The sequence below is a fragment of the Zychaea mexicana genome (genome assembly GCF_025766255.1).
Source record: "Zychaea mexicana strain RSA 1403 chromosome Unknown BDB00scaffold_21, whole genome shotgun sequence".
Taxonomy (NCBI): Eukaryota; Fungi; Mucoromycota; class Mucoromycetes; order Mucorales; family Lichtheimiaceae; genus Zychaea; species Zychaea mexicana.
In genome coordinates this window covers 198,683-214,453 of record NW_026516684.1, presented here as the reverse complement: position 1 = coordinate 214,453, position 15,771 = coordinate 198,683, and the positions used below count along the sequence as shown (strand labels likewise).

At 41.9% G+C, this 15,771-nt stretch overlaps 6 protein-coding genes across 6 annotated transcripts; 2 read left to right on the top strand and 4 right to left on the bottom strand.

Moving 5' to 3' along the window:
* The first annotated feature begins 840 nt into the window (after positions 1 to 840).
* On the top strand, positions 841 to 2,039 carry BDB00DRAFT_814245 (uncharacterized protein). The gene is made up of 5 exons (XM_053122833.1): positions 841 to 1,021; positions 1,099 to 1,144; positions 1,219 to 1,361; positions 1,441 to 1,737; positions 1,803 to 2,039. Exons 1-5 carry the CDS (start codon positions 950 to 952, stop codon positions 1,938 to 1,940), a joined length of 696 nt encoding a protein of 231 aa, XP_052981609.1. The 5' UTR covers positions 841 to 949; the 3' UTR covers positions 1,941 to 2,039.
* On the bottom strand, positions 2,040 to 3,348 carry BDB00DRAFT_814244 (elongation factor TS-domain-containing protein). The gene is made up of 2 exons (XM_053122832.1): positions 2,953 to 3,348; positions 2,040 to 2,873 (listed from the first exon to the last, which is right to left on the bottom strand). Exons 1-2 carry the CDS (start codon positions 3,271 to 3,273, stop codon positions 2,154 to 2,156), a joined length of 1,041 nt encoding a protein of 346 aa, XP_052981608.1. The 5' UTR covers positions 3,274 to 3,348; the 3' UTR covers positions 2,040 to 2,153.
* Positions 3,349 to 3,460: 112 nt separating this feature from the next.
* On the top strand, positions 3,461 to 4,509 carry BDB00DRAFT_814243 (60S ribosomal protein). Its single transcript, XM_053122831.1, has 4 exons — positions 3,461 to 3,487; positions 3,571 to 3,703; positions 3,864 to 3,965; positions 4,051 to 4,509. Exons 2-4 carry the CDS (start codon positions 3,577 to 3,579, stop codon positions 4,146 to 4,148), a joined length of 327 nt encoding a protein of 108 aa, XP_052981607.1. The 5' UTR covers positions 3,461 to 3,487; positions 3,571 to 3,576; the 3' UTR covers positions 4,149 to 4,509.
* An 878-nt stretch (positions 4,510 to 5,387) lies between these two features.
* BDB00DRAFT_814240 (NMT1/THI5 like-domain-containing protein) lies at positions 5,388 to 7,028 on the bottom strand. The gene is made up of 3 exons (XM_053122830.1): positions 6,924 to 7,028; positions 6,254 to 6,821; positions 5,388 to 6,167 (listed from the first exon to the last, which is right to left on the bottom strand). Exons 1-3 carry the CDS (start codon positions 6,956 to 6,958, stop codon positions 5,730 to 5,732), a joined length of 1,041 nt encoding a protein of 346 aa, XP_052981606.1. The 5' UTR covers positions 6,959 to 7,028; the 3' UTR covers positions 5,388 to 5,729.
* Positions 7,029 to 8,481: 1,453 nt separating this feature from the next.
* On the bottom strand, positions 8,482 to 11,750 carry BDB00DRAFT_814236 (ABC transporter transmembrane region 2-domain-containing protein). Its single transcript, XM_053122829.1, has 9 exons — positions 11,234 to 11,750; positions 11,054 to 11,137; positions 10,829 to 10,965; positions 10,190 to 10,744; positions 9,721 to 10,106; positions 9,554 to 9,638; positions 9,296 to 9,464; positions 9,093 to 9,213; positions 8,482 to 8,995 (listed from the first exon to the last, which is right to left on the bottom strand). The coding sequence occupies exons 1-9, from the start codon at positions 11,651 to 11,653 to the stop codon at positions 8,772 to 8,774; spliced, it is 2,181 nt and encodes a 726-aa protein (XP_052981605.1). The 5' UTR covers positions 11,654 to 11,750; the 3' UTR covers positions 8,482 to 8,771.
* Positions 11,751 to 12,106: 356 nt separating this feature from the next.
* BDB00DRAFT_786420 (uncharacterized protein) lies at positions 12,107 to 13,223 on the bottom strand (the record flags this gene model as incomplete). Its single annotated transcript, XM_053120611.1, has 4 exons — positions 12,107 to 12,130; positions 12,224 to 12,308; positions 12,406 to 12,409; positions 12,572 to 13,223. 4 exons carry the CDS (start codon positions 13,221 to 13,223, stop codon positions 12,107 to 12,109), a joined length of 765 nt encoding a protein of 254 aa, XP_052981604.1.
* Between the last annotated feature and the right edge of the window lie 2,548 nt (positions 13,224 to 15,771).

Below are 15,771 nucleotides of genomic sequence, written 5' to 3'. Positions count from 1 at the left end.
TTTCGTTTGTGCCTCGCTGTATTAATGGAGAAATGCTGTAGTTTCTTTATCTTATTTGTCTGTGTTTTTTAAAATAAATTCTCGAGTTGCAATGAAAAGTAATGAAAAGAACCATCATCCGTTATACTAGTATCGAGCATGAATCTTATAATTCTGCTAACATTAGTAATTACTCATTTAAAGATTCTGTATGATGTTTTGTAGGTCTACGTACGTTGCACAAACGTGTGAAGCACAATACTACTGGGCAACAGAGTGTGTCAGGATAATCATTTTTAAATGACGTGTGTACATATAATTACGTCTAGACACGCTTTAGTTTGATACGGGCGTGCTTTAAGCAGATATAAAACATGCTCTATAGCGAAATGAAGGCTAGAATGATAATGATGCTGTTGTTATGTATGGATACAGAAGCATATTTCTCGACTATATATTGATGGTTTGAAACATACAATTCAAAGTGAACATTCTACTGACTGCCGCCCAGCATGCACTACTGCTACTAATGAGCGTCGTTATAGTTGTCACATAGTGGTGTATATACTGTTCCATCATGTAAAAGTATACAGTACAGAAGACATGCTATACTTGCTTTTGCGTATTGGTCTCATCGTCAAATCTATTGCGTTGTTAATAGCCTTCGAGTTTGCAATAAAAACAGGACTTTCGTTATCAAAGCAGCAAGTAGTAGTGATCAAATCATGATACATACGTTACTGGCTAATGTTACTCCCCCCATCTGACAACGCCACTGGTACTGATATTTAGTAATGGGGTCTATGCCGATTTGAAAGTTCCTTTGAGTTGGGTGGGAAGTGGATTATATATATCTGGTAGGTTACACCACAGTCTGTCGTTTACCATGCATGCGAAGTCGGCTGGTGTTGTGTCCTTGACTTGCTTGAAAAAGCTTTTACCAATTTAGCGTCCATAACATTACTTCAACATGCCTGCTAGCAGGGTGTTTTGTTGTGTTCCTGTCCGAGTAGGCGCTCTCGCCATTGCATCTCTTCTTTGCGTAAATATTCTTTTTCGCTTTCTTGGATTTCATAACATTTAACTCTTCAAGGAAAGATTAACTCGTGAATAAATTAGGTTCTCTATTTTGCTTCGAGCATCGTCATGTTGGTCAAAAGACAAGGTATAGAGATTTTATTACAGGATCAAAAAGGTGACCTTCTTTTCCACGAACTCATATTCATATTTTATGAAAAGGTCTGAAAGACTGGGCGACAATGGTCCAGGCAGTTGATGTGCCGCTTACAGATCAAGCTTTTGATGGCGTATACGCTGCACTGGTAGCCGTATCGCTTACATATACCCTATTGTCTGCCTATGGTGTTGTAGCTATAGTATTGGTATGTTTTTAAGTATATTAACTTTGATACTGTCAGGCTGAGAATGTTATTTACTAATTTGATCTGCTTTAATACTTAGCGACGGCGCAAGTTGATTCAAATATACCATGTCACAAACTGGTTTTTCGTCCTTTTGATCATGACAGTATCTTTAGCATATTGGTTCTACTTTAAAGTCAAGCGAGACGTGTACATTAACGATTGTCAAGATTTACAGAACCAGGGCGTGACGCCAAATGGTGAAATCTATACCCCAGTAGCCGTACCTGGGAAAAATATGATTGCTGGAGGAAGTGACAAGAGCCACTGCATCAGCCTAGTACAAACACTTGTCATTGTTTCTGGTATCGTTGTTTTTCTCGGGAACTTCATCCAGGTAAGAATGAAACTGGGAAAAAGAGTGATATGATGCGATTTCTCACAAATAGATGGATTTGTTAGTTGTATTTAGCGAGCTGTATCGGAACATACGCCTCTAGTCTGAATTGGGAGTATTTGCATCAGCGATTACAAACGCAAGATATTGACGAGCTTGCTGATCGCAAGGCAAGCATCGATATTAGTGCGCGTACGAATTGATTTGTTTCGTTTTCCAAATATCTGAGAATAGTTGTAATACCGGTTACTTTTTCTTTTGAAATACGTGTGAGAGTCATAAAACGACAGCGGAGATGATGATCTATACAAATGAGATGAAAGCGGGAGGAGTAGGGATGGTTTTTTTTTTCTGATGGTGTTGAGAGGATTAAAATCAGAAATGGGAAAGATTATGTAGTAGTAAGAGTGTTTTTTCTAGTTGCCTTGAGCGGCCTTTTGAACTTCGTTTGCAAAGTCATTTTCCTTTTTCTTAATGCCTTCACCGACTTCCCAACGGACATAGCCAGCGACGGCGGCACCGTCTTGGATACCGGCATCCTGGGCAGCCTTGTTGACATGTTCAGCGATAGTAATATCCGGGTTCAAAAGGTAAGGTTGTTGATTCAAAACGGCTTCAGAAATGTATTGCTTCTGATCCGACTGGGCATTCATTTCATCTGCTGGAATATCCTCCGTGTTGAGGTAGGTAGGCTTGAAACCAACTGCCTGGCGCGCTACCTGGCGTGCAATCTTTGACAATGCAGTTGCTTGAGAATCATTCAGAGTAGATACCTTGAGTGGCTGCACAGCTGCCAAACCACCCATCTTGCCGGTAGCAGCATCACCACCGTGCACATAACTACCAGTAGCACCGTTTGCTACAGCAATGGCAGCACGACGCAGCGTGATGTTTTCGCCCAACTTGCCGATCGTTTCGACAATGATTTCGTTGACTGTCTTGCCGCTAGTGACATCGGGATCTTCTGTTTGTTGTTCTGGGTGTGGCATCAAAGGCGATTGTAATAAGCTTTCGACAGAGATTAGTTCAACGGCAGCACCAGCTGGTTCGTGCAGCAGCAAGGATGTGGCAGCAATACGCGAGGCCAAGTTTTTAAAAACGTCGTTACGCGATACGAAGTCGGTCTCACAGTTAAGCTAGTTTTCCGTAGTGACACCGTTGGCATAAGTATTGACGCAGAGACATGTGTTGAATAAGGGATATGTCATGACATACCTCAATAATAGTGCTCTTGCTTTGGGTACCCTCAGCACTGACGGAGGCAGTGCTGATAAGACCCTCTCCAGCCGTGCGACCAGCGACCTTTTGAGCCTTCTTGGTACCTGCGACTTGCGCGTCTTGTTCAAGCCAATCCAAAGCCTTTTGGTAATCGTTGCCATTCTTGACAAGAGCTTCCTTAGCTTTGGTCATAGAAACTTCTGTTTCCTGGCGCAATTGCTTCAGAAGCTTGATATCGGGCTTAATTGCAGCAGCGGCAGCATAGTGTCTGCAGAGCGAACGACGTGTTTGACATATCAATGGTGTCCAGCGGTACATTTTTCGTAATTTCTTCAAGTTTGTCCTGTCTTTTCAGGTCTCTTTAACCCCGGCTGCTTGCCTGCTTAATTGTTCCTTGGTTAGAAGACCTAATTGTGTGCTCCGATTTGGCAGCAGCCTTCTCATGTGGCTTGCGCCAAAAATTTTCTTTTTCAGACAGACGGGCAAGCTACTTGAAGTCCTTCCTCTCTTTCTCCCCTCTACATTCTAATTGGTAATTTGCACATTTTCATTTTGTTGAAATAAGACATACCTACAGTTTTCGAATGTAAAGAAGCTTACCTTTGTTGCTATTAGTAAGACATGGCCCCTGTTAACAAGACCAAGAAGAACTCCGAGAACATCAACTCGCGTCTCCAGCTCGTCACCAAGTCTGGCAAGTACACCTTGGGTTACAAGTCGACCTTGAAGACTCTTCGTCAGGGAAAGTGTAAGTATCAAAAAATTTGGGAAAGACTACTTTGGGGGACAGGAGCCCATAAAAAAGACGAAAAAATAGTAGTCGACCTAGTGTGTGCTCTCGGGCTGAGATCGTCCCCCTCCTTGTTTGCTAATCTATGTTTTTTATTTGAATCTTTCTGTATGATTAGCCAAGTTGATCATCATTGCTGGCAACTGCCCCCCTCTTCGCAAGTCTGAGCTTGAGTACTACGCCATGTTGTCTAAGACCGGTGTCCACCACTACAACGGCAGTATGTGATCGTTTTTAAAAACTTTTTCTGGATGTATGCGGCAATCAATTGGGGCTGTTACTGATATTTTCGCTACTTTCAATAGACAACATCGACCTCGGTACTGCCTGCGGTAAGCTTTTCCGCACCACCGTTCTCTCGATCACCGACGCTGGTGACTCGGATATCTTGAACACTCAATAAGTGTACGGTTAAGCATGTCTTAAACTTTTAGTAATAAAAGAGGCATTCTATGATCCTTGGATATTTATTTATACTGCCTGTAAACATGTATCTGGATGTGATAGTTTTGATGGGTGTTGGATGGAAACAGAATCATTACTCTGTGAATTAATGCATTATTTCCCAATGTGTCAACAATTCTCATGGTGGGCTGAATCAATATCTCTGCTATGTCATGTCTAGCAGCAGCAAAATATCGTTATCTTTATCCTAGCATCATAATTGTGTTAACGGTGCCACAACGGGTTGGCTGCTTCGGCCATTGTTTGTTTTCCGATCAAAAAGTTTTATATCGCTTCTTTAATAATATTTTGAATGGTACCAGAGTTTTGTCCACTTACGATCTTGAAGTTTACCAGCAGCTGACAATTGTGAAGGATACATTATCGATCCTTCTTTTCCATTTACAGCCTTTCTAACAAAATACATGCATTATCATTGACCTGATCCCTTAACTGTCAAAAACGTTGAGATGTGTAGGTGAGTATAATCGATCATGTGTTTTGATATATAGAGCCAGACATTGGGGCAAAAAGCTACTTGATATCAGATGCAAGTGGGCAGTACTTGGTGAACCTCGCGCTAAGAAAGAAAGGGTAGCGTAATAAAAAACAAGTCTTCGATTTCCAAGGAAATAGCATACATCCAATCGTTGCACCCATCATCACTAACAACAATTTTCTATACTTACACTACTAATGTGTTTCAAGTGAATAGTCTGTGATTTATAGGCGATCATTACAGTGGCAACAGCTACTACACCTGTACTAAATTCCAACTTCTATTAAATGTTTTGGATCAGAGTACATGTGTTAATCGATACGAGCAAGACTGACTTGCACTCCATCATATTTAACAGCATCAAGCAAGGAAAAGCCGGACCCTATAACACTCGCTTTCTTAAGAAGCTGTAAAGTTGAGCGCCCAATTTGAAGAGGATATGAAATTTACGTTACAAAATAGCACATAGTGCATACGCACTTTTTGCTAGTTTGGAAATGCAATAGGTGACCCAGTAAGGGTGACTCATATACAAGGATTTTATGCGAAAGATACTTTACGGCGCTCACTAAAACGTTGAGCTATACATATCTCAGCTCGTAAGGCACATTGTATGTAACATGCAGGTGTCATCTCAAGATCACCAAGCACACTCACTCGATCACAAAAAAAAGGAACAAAAAAGCATGCAGATACATATGGTCTTTTAAAGAAACATCTTTATTTCAGCACTAGCTAAAGTATGGTCGAACTCTTCCCTAGCGCAGGTATTAACCTGATCAGGTTCTGAGGGTAATAATCTCAGCCCAAGATAAACTCGAGCACCCCTAGGTTCGACCACTATAATAGCAAAAAACATTCCCAACCAAATCAAAGATAGATTTGTATCGGGAACCCGGTAAACAGCTTGTTAGTATATCCCAGTAAATTTACGCACACACACGTTACACACCGCTGGCACACAGAGCCAAAAGTATGGTACATGGACATTTTCCGCTATTCAGCAAGTCTTGAAGAGCTCCTACATACAACTTACGTGTGTTAAGCCTTAACAGAGATGACATCGGGAGCGGGGCCTTGAGGATGGCTGCTACGACAACCACAGCTGACTACGCCAGTATCTACAGTTGCGGGTTCGACACCAGGAGTTGATTCAGGCAACAAGGGCCACGACAAGAAGTCGTTGGTCTGGTTTTGCTCAAAAGTTTCATCGACGATACCCAAACGCTTGCAGTAGTTGGTTACCTTGTTCCAGTCACGCTGCACGTTCTTGAAATCGCGCGAGAAGTAACGGAACGAGCGCTGGAAGATCTTGCGGTTGACAATGCTGTCCATGTGGGGCTTCACTTCAACAAAGAGTTGGTAAGCCTTGACAGGATCCTCAAACATAAAGTCAGCAGCGCGCTTGATGGCCTTCATGAAAGCCTTGACCTTTTCAGGGTTATTGTTGATGAAGGTTTCGTTGCCTATGAAGAGGATCTATGATATACAATAAACAGTCTGAGTACGAGTGCTATGATTGCTTGTAAGAAACAGGTGCAAGGTATGTAGTTCTTATTTTTTACCGAGCAGAAGCAGCAACATCCCAAGTGAGCAAGCTCATCAATGCGAAGCATGGCCACATCATCAGCAGGACGGCCTTGTGCAACGGACCATTCTTCCAGTTCGACCATTTGAACGTTTTCAAGACCAATACCAGCATCGATTTCGCCACGGATGATGGCACCGGTGACGTTCATACCAACACGGACAGCAGTGTAGTCCTCGGGGGTCATACCATATTGACGCGTCAATTCGTCCAACTGGATCTTGCCAAACTCGCCAACGTAGCCAATGCGCTTACCGCGCAAGCTTTGGAAATCGTTGGTGATGCCGCTCTTGGAGCGCAAATAGACCACGCCAGTGAAGGGCTCGTCCAAAAGAGTACCGATGGACTTGACGGGAAAACCGCGTGCCTTGGCAGCAATGGTATGGATCATGGCCTTCAAAGCGAGGTCGGATTTACCACTGCCAACAATTTCGGTGACATCAGATGGGTTATTGGGCTCCAGGATGGCTACCTTGATACCTTCTTCAACAAAGTAGTTGAGCTTGTCGGCAAGGTACAAGGGAAGATGGTAGGGAATAGCGTGCCTTTATAAAGTAAAGAATAGTGATGATAATGAGCAAGAAGGAATGTGTGGAAATCGACGCGTCAAAGAGCGACGAAAACTTAACACTTCTACAAACTCTTACCAGTTGGTAACAACGGTGATCTTATCGGTAGACATCTTAAGTGAAAGAAACAAAGAATTGAAAGAGGAAGGCCGGTTCCCAGCCTTTATATAAACGAATGTTGGGTATCCCCATGAGAAAAAAAAGTGTGGGTACCCGTATCAGAGATGATCTTTTATGCTAGGGATAAACATAAGGCCGCTCAAAGTAGAGGAAGCGAAGCCTTTTAGGGTAAATAAGAAGGGCCATGAATGAGTCACTGGACGAGATGATGCAGGTCCTTTATTACCCGATCCCTTCCGTTAAAACAGCGCACACTATTTCACCAGGTGCTGATATAGGCATATAGCCGATTGTCAACCGAGCTTAACGATTTTAGCTTGAGGAGAAGAACACGGAGGCGTAAAAGGTGAGAGAAGAGCAAAAAAAGGAAAATGATTGTGTACAACATTCAACAGCAGCAGAAAGGATGGAAGCATTGAAATAGTTACCAATTATTCCGATCGCGATCTAGAGGGACGCTTAGCGAAGGTTTGTCAAAAAACCTCCCCCACACTCTCTTTCTAAAGTTGCAATCACATATCTATATGAGCTACCCAACTGAAAGATTCAAACGGTAGCTCGTATGTCATCATTAAAAAGTCAGTGATATGCGTGTCGCATGTTCAAGACGCATGCATGCTCGACATTCTGCCGGGTTAGCTTATCATACTGCATGGATCCTACATACTTAGAGGAAGTAGCAGCATATTTAAACATCAATGCTGATTCTCGTATACAGATATGATACGTAATGGTACTGATACATTCTAAACCTCCATTGTATATATTCTCTGTCATTGAAAAGAGACCCTTTCTATGCTATAAATCATGCCACACCATCATGTCTTGAAATGCTTTACACGCAGCTTTCTCGGTGTCGAAGTGACCAGATTTCATCGACATATTTAACGAATAGTAAGCAAAACCGAAACAGAGTTAAGATTGATACGGTCCGTTTTGCAGTCTGAGCGATGACTGTCATATCAAAGACTAAATTCACGGAGGCGCCTTCCGACAGCTGCTTGCGTTAAAAATGTCAAGCAACACGGACTTTATTAAAAAGCTATAGGTAGATACTAGTACTATGCATATCATGCTATCTTGCAGCAACAGAGTGCTTAATTAAGCGATGTATTGCACGGGCTGATACGCTTTATGATTGTTTCTTGATTTAATTCCAACTACGTATGGATGAGTCATATACCACTTTATTGTCTAATGATACGCTTCTTTGTTATGTACATACTCATCGGGAAGCTAATCTAAAAGGTACCAAAATGTATCATGGTGGTTGTCAGCTCGACTAGCCTGGATCTCTGCGCTGTTGTTATACACCATGGGGTGCTAAGTCGTAAGGGTCAGCAATTGACGGATATCGTCATGCATAGTAATTTATAAGAAACTGTCTCTACTGATCAGATGGTTGATACAACAAAGGGCTTATATGCATATCTCTAAGCAATTATCTATATCAGCAATGAGTGTATATATACGACGCGCTGATAATGTATCAAAACGCCATAACGAAACGTGTGTTGTGGAGAAAGAATAAATTTATATATGGCTGTATATATATAAGCGTACAGTTTTCTATTATTAGGTCACTCTGGTATATCAAATCCGTACATTTAAGTATATAAAAATAAAATCCAAAAGGTGGAATCATACGGGATAAGGAGAAAATTCGACGATGATCATATGTGAAAAGGAAAGAAGGGTAAAGAAGAAGAGATAGAGAAAGGCTCAAGGTGTTGACTACTGATACTGCTACAAACAAGCTCCATGTTCAACATGGCGGCTGCTCACAACATATTCGAGTTGAGATAGTTACAGCTTCAAACTGAGCTCGTGGTCGATTTCACCAAGTCGCGACTTGAGTGCTTCTACGCTTTGTAGCTTGTCCTCGAGCGTTTGCATTTCCTTATCTAATGACTGTTGTTGCTGCTGTCCGCCAATCTGCTCTAACTCCCATTGGCCATGGTTACCGGTGAGTCGTAAGAGATATTGGTGGTATTTGAATAATGCTGGTCGATGAGAGATCGTCAGAAGCGCTAATAGTAGAAAATGTATTAAGAAAAGGTTAATATGCCAAATTTCACGGATAGGTGTATAGGGATGCGGCGAGGACTTTGTACTGAAAACACTTACTGATGCCCATATCCTTGGCGTGTGCGTACATAAGACCTTCAACGTCGGCGGATACAGCACTTGTACATTCATCCAAAACGGCATATTTAGGATGATGATAGAACAAGCGTGCCATACCGACCTGTTATCATATTAAGGGATCAACTGTATGAGTTTCTTCTTTCTTTTCGTTTACATCTGTCCCTTTTTTCTTTCCTACTTACTCTTTGCTTTTCTCCACCCGAGAAAACATCCTTCCATTCCTTCTTGGTTTCCCAGCCACCTTCACGATCGGGAATGTAAGCTAAGCGCACAACGTCCAAAATTTTCATGAGCTCTTCATCCGTTCGTCCGTCCTTTTTCATGTCTTCATGAGTGTGGGGGTAGATGATTCTATTATATATAGTAAAAGGCAATAATAGACGAAAGTCGTTTAAAACATGGTTCAGATCAATACACTCGTTGAAATGCCGTGTACTTACTGGTCTCGAAGAGTGCCTATGCTCAAGTAGGGTCTTTGTGGGATGTAGAAAATATTCTCATCACTAGGTCGTGAAAGCGTGCCCTCTGCGAGAGAAATCAGAATAGGATAATGACGATGATTAGTTTCGAGGTTTAGTGCATCTCATTCTAACATAAAATTACGTACCAAATGTTGGCCAGAGGGTGGCAATGACACGTGCGACAGCTGTTTTGCCCACACCATTTGGCCCGGTGACCAACATGTGCTCACCAGGGCGGATATGAACGTTCAGATTCTCCACTAAAAGTTCGCCTTGGCGATCTTTACCGGGAGCAGGCGTTACGATCGGTACGTTTTCAAATTTGATGCCGTCCTCACCAAGCTTGATTTTGCCCTGGATGTTGGTAAGTGCGAATCGCACAGCTTCATTGGGACCGTCAAACTCGTTTGCATGCAATGAGTGGAGAACTGACAGCAAAGTATAAACACGGGTAGTGTAGCCTGCTAATTCAGCCAGTTCCTTGTACGAATACATCATGCGACCACCTGCATCTGCAAGTGACATCATCAATCTAGAAAAATGTACCGTCCATGAGTCTCCGCTTTGTATAGAGGCCAGCTTCGTAGCGCATTTGACCGTTCGTCTGTTGCTTACCGTTTGTTTGTAATGAACCCGCGAGTGCGCGATCCTACTTTAGCGTTTTCATCCATGTCCTTGGTGAGCTTGCCAGGCAAGTCGCCCACCAAATGGGGAGCAAAAACTGGGATAGCACAGAGAACGAGGCCGAAAGCACTCCATGCATACTTGATCAAAAAGTCTTCAAACATGTTGTAATTGATGCGGATCTTGTAAATTGAATTGATGTGTCTGACAAGGCGTTGATATGCTTTATCCAAAATTGAGTGTTCCAGTTCGCCGCCATTGTAAAACGCAATTTCTTCTGCATTTGTAATCAGTCGGGTATGAGCTGCACGGAAATCACCCTCAAGCTTTGCTTCGACGGCTGCCAGTTTGCCAAAGGAAGGTGTCACGGCTCTCAGAAGTCTGGCCGTTACGATGTAGTTCACACCAAGGCCGATCGTACCAGCCAAGCCGATCGACTTCATCAATTGATAGTTGAAAATCAACATGTCCAGTACTGGTTTGGCAAGATTTGAATACAATGATGCCAATGTGTCGCAGAATTTCGCAATATCGGTCGTGATAAATCTATTCCGGCATGATGAGAGAGCAGTTGTTCGGTCGATTAATTCCCATCATTCATGCTCAAAGATACAATCTTCAATCACTTACTGATCAGCACCCTGAATTCGCCCATCCAAATTGATGGACTTGTAAAATGTCTTGTCTTCGTTCAGGTACAAATCATGGGCATAACGTGTCAAACGTGTACGGAATCCGATGGCAAGTTTTGATTGGAGATATCGGATCTGTCGTCGTAAATAAACAGTGAGGTGTAAGTTCCACTCTTCTCTCCTTCAGTCGTCCTCTGCGAATATCTTCTAATTCTAAACGTACCATACTGTTTGTATATGTTGCTGGGACAGCAATTGCAAACCAATACATCAAGCCTGTAAGGAAACGCTTTCCACGACCGCTGACCTGCAGAAGAGGGATGTATATGCATAATCAGCTATGGAAGAACACCCGACAGCAGGGGGGTGCACATTATCTCAATCTGCCATGTAATGTACATACCAAGTCTCTGACAATACGGCCATCGATTCTTGCGACCACCACACTCAAATATGTACGCAGAATGAGGAAAATGGAATGCAGGATAAGCAAAAATACTTCTTTCGTATGGAAATTAGGAAAGAGAATCTTTGCAATGGCACGCAATTGTCGATAGAATTCGTCATTGACACCGACTTTTTTGGCAACGTCTACCACGGGGAATGATGGCTTGTGTTGTTTGAATGTAGACTCTTTGGTTTCTCTGAAAAGCGTGCGTTTGGTGCTATTGAGTAGATCGGCAGCCGACATCTTCGTTGACGATCGCTGCGAGGTTCGATATGCCAGGGCAGCGGTCGCGGCGGCTAGAGAAGAGTATATGAGAAGGTTGTTTTTGGATGGGAGCCACGGCCGGTGGTCGAGCGGCTGAGAAAAGAGTGGCATGGTAGGGTAGAGAGGCAGAGGCCTGCTGAAAGGATTTATTAGGACAGAGAGGCAGAGAAAAGAAAGAAAGAAGAAAGAAAAAAAGGCAGAGATTAAGAAGAGGTGCACAAAAAATGTGGAGAAAAAAATCACATGCACTTTCAAAGAAAAGAATTTCACATGGTTGGTTATACAGAGCATACATCACCTACGTAACCGACGTAACCGTAATGTCAATCTCAGCAGGCAAACAAACACAAATCATACATATGCTTGCATCATCACTTGGGCCACTATAAATGCACGCGTGCGCTTGGACCTGGTAGCAGATTTTTCTTCTCTCTTTATCTTTCTGTTCCGGGCTTCCCAAATATTATAAGTAACAACTGTTACATAATCTTTATTTTACAGTACGGAATCTTTTGCTGTCTCTACGTCCGTGGCAGAGTTCCCTTTGATGTTCTTTGCTTTGCTTCACATTCCAAATAATACAAACATCTTGTTATCAGCAGTGTGTTTTAGAGATCGAAAATGCTTGTACGTCTCCTTATATAAGTACAATGAAAGGACAAGCAACGATAGCCAGCTCACGGACGCCAGAAATGTCAGAACTGTCGAGACAATAGAGCCGCCTTCTGAGAACAGAGCCAATAGTAGCACGACACCTGCACTTCCACTTTGTATGACGGAAAGTTTAGTTAGTACGACTGATACTTCAAGTTCTATTCTATCGCAACCGCTGTAATAAAAGAAAAGTTGCTGTTGGTACTTACGTTCCTGGAACGCCAACAATTTTGTAAGCAGTGTATATGATATGGATCGAATTAAATGTAAAATAACGCACTAGCAACAACAACAACAGGGATGGGATATATGGTAAGTTCCGTAACAAGGTTTTGGTGAAATTATAATAAGAATGTATGTAGTCATATAACTTACTGTAGTGCATGGCATCATTTGTCATATATGCATTACTTGCAGGTCGCTGCCACAGGAAATAGCTGGTAATAGCGCACATTATTCCTTCAATAGCTGCAAGACCCAAGGAGAGCTGTACGCTGTTATTGAAGAGTAACGGTGGTCGATAAAACGCCAAAGAAAGACAAGCTGAAAAGTTGATCAGGAGCGTGATGCAGAAGCCAAGCCATTCACAGTAAACCCATCGAACCATGGATCGGCATTCCAAAGGCATTGTTTTAAAAGTAGTTGTTGTAGCTTGATGGTCATTTAGCGATTCAATATCGTGTTGTTGTTCCTGATCCAGTAGTCCGTCGTCCTTTTCATAATATACACGTTCGTCGTCGTCGTCTGCTTGCTCGAGGGATAGGGTCGACTCGCTGGTTGAATCAAAGTAGTCATGATAATCATAAGGACCGTTTGTTGTTTTCTCCTGGAATGGATCATGACTAAAGTCCATTATTTGATAGTAAGATGCGCCGGAAGTGTCGATCGGATAATGGATAATACTATCATCGTCGTCGTCGTCTGCCATTTGGTGAGCTTGGAGCTTCGTTGCTATTGCAGGATTCTGATATGTGATATTGAGAGGATCATCTGCGATAGGATGTTCGAAATGATAATAGGATGTCATCTTTATATATTACACACGCGTATGCGCACGTCCTGCACTTTTGAAAAGAGAAAAAAAAAGAAAAGAGGAGGTTGTGGCAAAAAGTCCATGGACGGAAACGACATATTTTTATATGAAAGTGCGAGTGAATTTTACTCCTGGTACCATCTCCACTCGCTAAACCCCTTTTTCCTCCACCGACTCCTGGACTTTTTGATCCTTGCGTTTATGAGCCGTAGCAGCAGTTAATTAAAAGGAGCGGCATTACTAGCAGTGGTAAGTAGCAAGTAAGCAAAGTTAATAGAGTCAGGGGTGATAAACCAGCATGGATAGCGAGAAAGCCACCATCGTCTTCACCAACAATTCTCTTTGGAGATTCCATGAATGAATATACCGGCCTCAAATCTGCAGATGCGCCTGCATGGATGTTTTGCTGATGCATCGTACACGTATTACAACTTTATGGCTTTTCTTTCCGTCCGCGCTCGTCCAAATCATTGACCCCTGATATCTATTATGAACAAAACCATACGTCTATATTTTAAAAAGAGAGGATGGCGGCCGTTGCGAATAAAGAAAAGACCTACTACAACACCTCATAATTTCTTTGTCAATATCTACAATGTAGTAAGAAAGCACGTTATAACATAATTAGATGTAATATTCGAATCAATAAACATACCGCATGCCAAAGAAGTGTATTCATTTTCCTTTTATTATTTTCGCTCACAGCGATCCAGAAAATCGACTGGATCTGCACCATACTAAAGCGACAATATCTATAAGAAGGGACAACTGAGGGTCTTCATGGACGCATTTAAAAAACTCCGGTGGCAACGATGACGGCGGCAGCGAATCGCAACAATTGCAACGTCAAAGTTACTTTTTCGTCTTGTCTTTAAGGGGCTCCGTTGACTTTTCCCTCAGGTGCTACTGCAGACGCGAACCTACTTTATCGTCACCCATTGGCAGAAAACCAATAGCTATATCGCTGATGGAAGCATTGTGTAACATGGGATGGACAGACACTGATGGATTAGCATAGCAATAGGGTGTTTCTCACTGAAGCTTAGCATCAAGTGAATGGAAGTTTCTTGCTAGATCTGTTTACATTCTGCTTTGCGTCAACAAAACACACATCATGTGGTATTGTATAACATGGAGAAAGAAAGTCACCGTAGACGATAGCATCATCAGGAAAACCATCAAGGCTTCTACTATCAAGTGATATGGATTGACAGTACATATACGTGGAAACAAAAAAAAATGTTAAGCACTATTGATGCAAGTGGTGACACCTCACTGTAATTTCTCAAAGCATGGCGCGCATATAAAAACAGTTTCGACACTGAAAAACGACCAAGAAAGTAATGAAGCAACAGAAGAGCCTCCCTCCCTCAGTACAGTAGTTGGCTTTGACTGGCACAAATGTGGCATCAAGCAACCAACGGTTCAAAGAAGACGTCACGAGTCATTTCAGCTACCATGACAATCCATTACCAATGAAGCATTTATGGGATATCTTTTTTTTTGCTATCTTCTTTTGTACCTTAACTTTTTTGGGTTGATTTGCATGAGAACACTAATATTTTATTACATGTGTATTCAGTTAGTGCACTGTGAGATCAGCGCGATATCATACTCTTAAGTTCTTCAAACAACTGCTGCTGTACCATCTTTTTTGTGGTAATCAATGGTGACCGATTACATGACATAAGACCGTAGTTGTGCCTTGCCATTACTATATGACTATATAAACCTATTGTAAGAATATAACCGATTTTCCCATTTAGATGACTAAGATATATATTGTTCGAATGTAGAATAGATATGCACAAGATACAAATAATTAGATACCACAAACAAAAAACACCTGCATATTTTATTTATATTTTGGTGGTATATCTGATTCCAGATGGTCAATATTATTCATTTTTTATGATAGTAGCCGTAGCAATTCTCCAAAACAGTAGTGCCCCCCATTTCATAATAATATAGATATTATATTCCGGTAAATAGTATTTTGTTTTGCCTTCACAGCCTCGTATTTCTTTTTCAATACGCGGTGGGAGGTTGTTGAAGAACCAGTGAGAATCCGATAATGCTGATTTTTGAAGAACAGCATCTTCAAACTGCCGCAAAATGGAAACTGTTTAGTATGTCAATAGAAAATAGCACATTGCGCTCTGTTATGTTGCTCGTCGTGCACCACTTTACGAAATTATACAAAGCAGCTGTTGTTAGCTCTTTCCGTCAATGCAGTAAAGTAAATAAAGGCGTGTTACAGGCGTGCTTATGGAGAAGTTCTTACTCGAATTGTGACGCTCAAATCAGTCAAACGTTTGAGCGACATAAATATACAAGCTTTGAACAAATGCATTAAGATGAGTGGGACGAATAGAAGAGGAAAGCTTGCGGAAAAGAGAAAGATCATGAAAGAAGGTTACCTAGCGTCACAGGCACCACATCGTTTATCTATGGTCAATTAAGAGATAGGAAAAAGAAAGGAGGAAAGATAAATTACGCTTGTTTCTTTCTTTTTTAAGGACTCTAAAGGTTATGTCGTCTC

What these genes read in the sequence shown, in the direction of transcription:
- BDB00DRAFT_814236 (XM_053122829.1), bottom strand. Translation starts at nt 11,653, where the DNA reads ATGCCACTCTTTTCTCAGCCGCTCGACCACCGGCCGTGGCTCCCATCC. An exon ending in CGAATTCAGGGTGCTGATCA is followed by an intron (nt 10,745 to 10,828) that starts GTAAGTGATTGA and finishes ATGCCGGAATAG; the next exon opens with ATTTATCACGACCGATATTG. An exon ending in CACCCTCTGGCCAACATTTG is followed by an intron (nt 9,639 to 9,720) that starts GTACGTAATTTT and finishes TTTCTCTCGCAG; the next exon opens with AGGGCACGCTTTCACGACCT.
- BDB00DRAFT_814245 (XM_053122833.1), top strand. Translation starts at nt 950, where the DNA reads ATGCCTGCTAGCAGGGTGTTTTGTTGTGTTCCTGTCCGAGTAGGCGCT. An exon ending in GTGTTGTAGCTATAGTATTG is followed by an intron (nt 1,362 to 1,440) that starts GTATGTTTTTAA and finishes TTTAATACTTAG; the next exon opens with CGACGGCGCAAGTTGATTCA. An exon ending in TTCTCGGGAACTTCATCCAG is followed by an intron (nt 1,738 to 1,802) that starts GTAAGAATGAAA and finishes TGGATTTGTTAG; the next exon opens with TTGTATTTAGCGAGCTGTAT.
- BDB00DRAFT_814240 (XM_053122830.1), bottom strand. Translation starts at nt 6,958, where the DNA reads ATGTCTACCGATAAGATCACCGTTGTTACCAACTG. An exon ending in ATCACCGTTGTTACCAACTG is followed by an intron (nt 6,822 to 6,923) that starts GTAAGAGTTTGT and finishes TACTTTATAAAG; the next exon opens with GCACGCTATTCCCTACCATC. An exon ending in GATGTTGCTGCTTCTGCTCG is followed by an intron (nt 6,168 to 6,253) that starts GTAAAAAATAAG and finishes TGTATATCATAG; the next exon opens with ATCCTCTTCATAGGCAACGA.
- BDB00DRAFT_814243 (XM_053122831.1), top strand. Translation starts at nt 3,577, where the DNA reads ATGGCCCCTGTTAACAAGACCAAGAAGAACTCCGAGAACATCAACTCG. An exon ending in GACTCTTCGTCAGGGAAAGT is followed by an intron (nt 3,704 to 3,863) that starts GTAAGTATCAAA and finishes CTGTATGATTAG; the next exon opens with CCAAGTTGATCATCATTGCT. An exon ending in TGTCCACCACTACAACGGCA is followed by an intron (nt 3,966 to 4,050) that starts GTATGTGATCGT and finishes TACTTTCAATAG; the next exon opens with ACAACATCGACCTCGGTACT.
- BDB00DRAFT_814244 (XM_053122832.1), bottom strand. Translation starts at nt 3,273, where the DNA reads ATGTACCGCTGGACACCATTGATATGTCAAACACGTCGTTCGCTCTGC. An exon ending in GCAAGAGCACTATTATTGAG is followed by an intron (nt 2,874 to 2,952) that starts GTATGTCATGAC and finishes ACGGAAAACTAG; the next exon opens with CTTAACTGTGAGACCGACTT.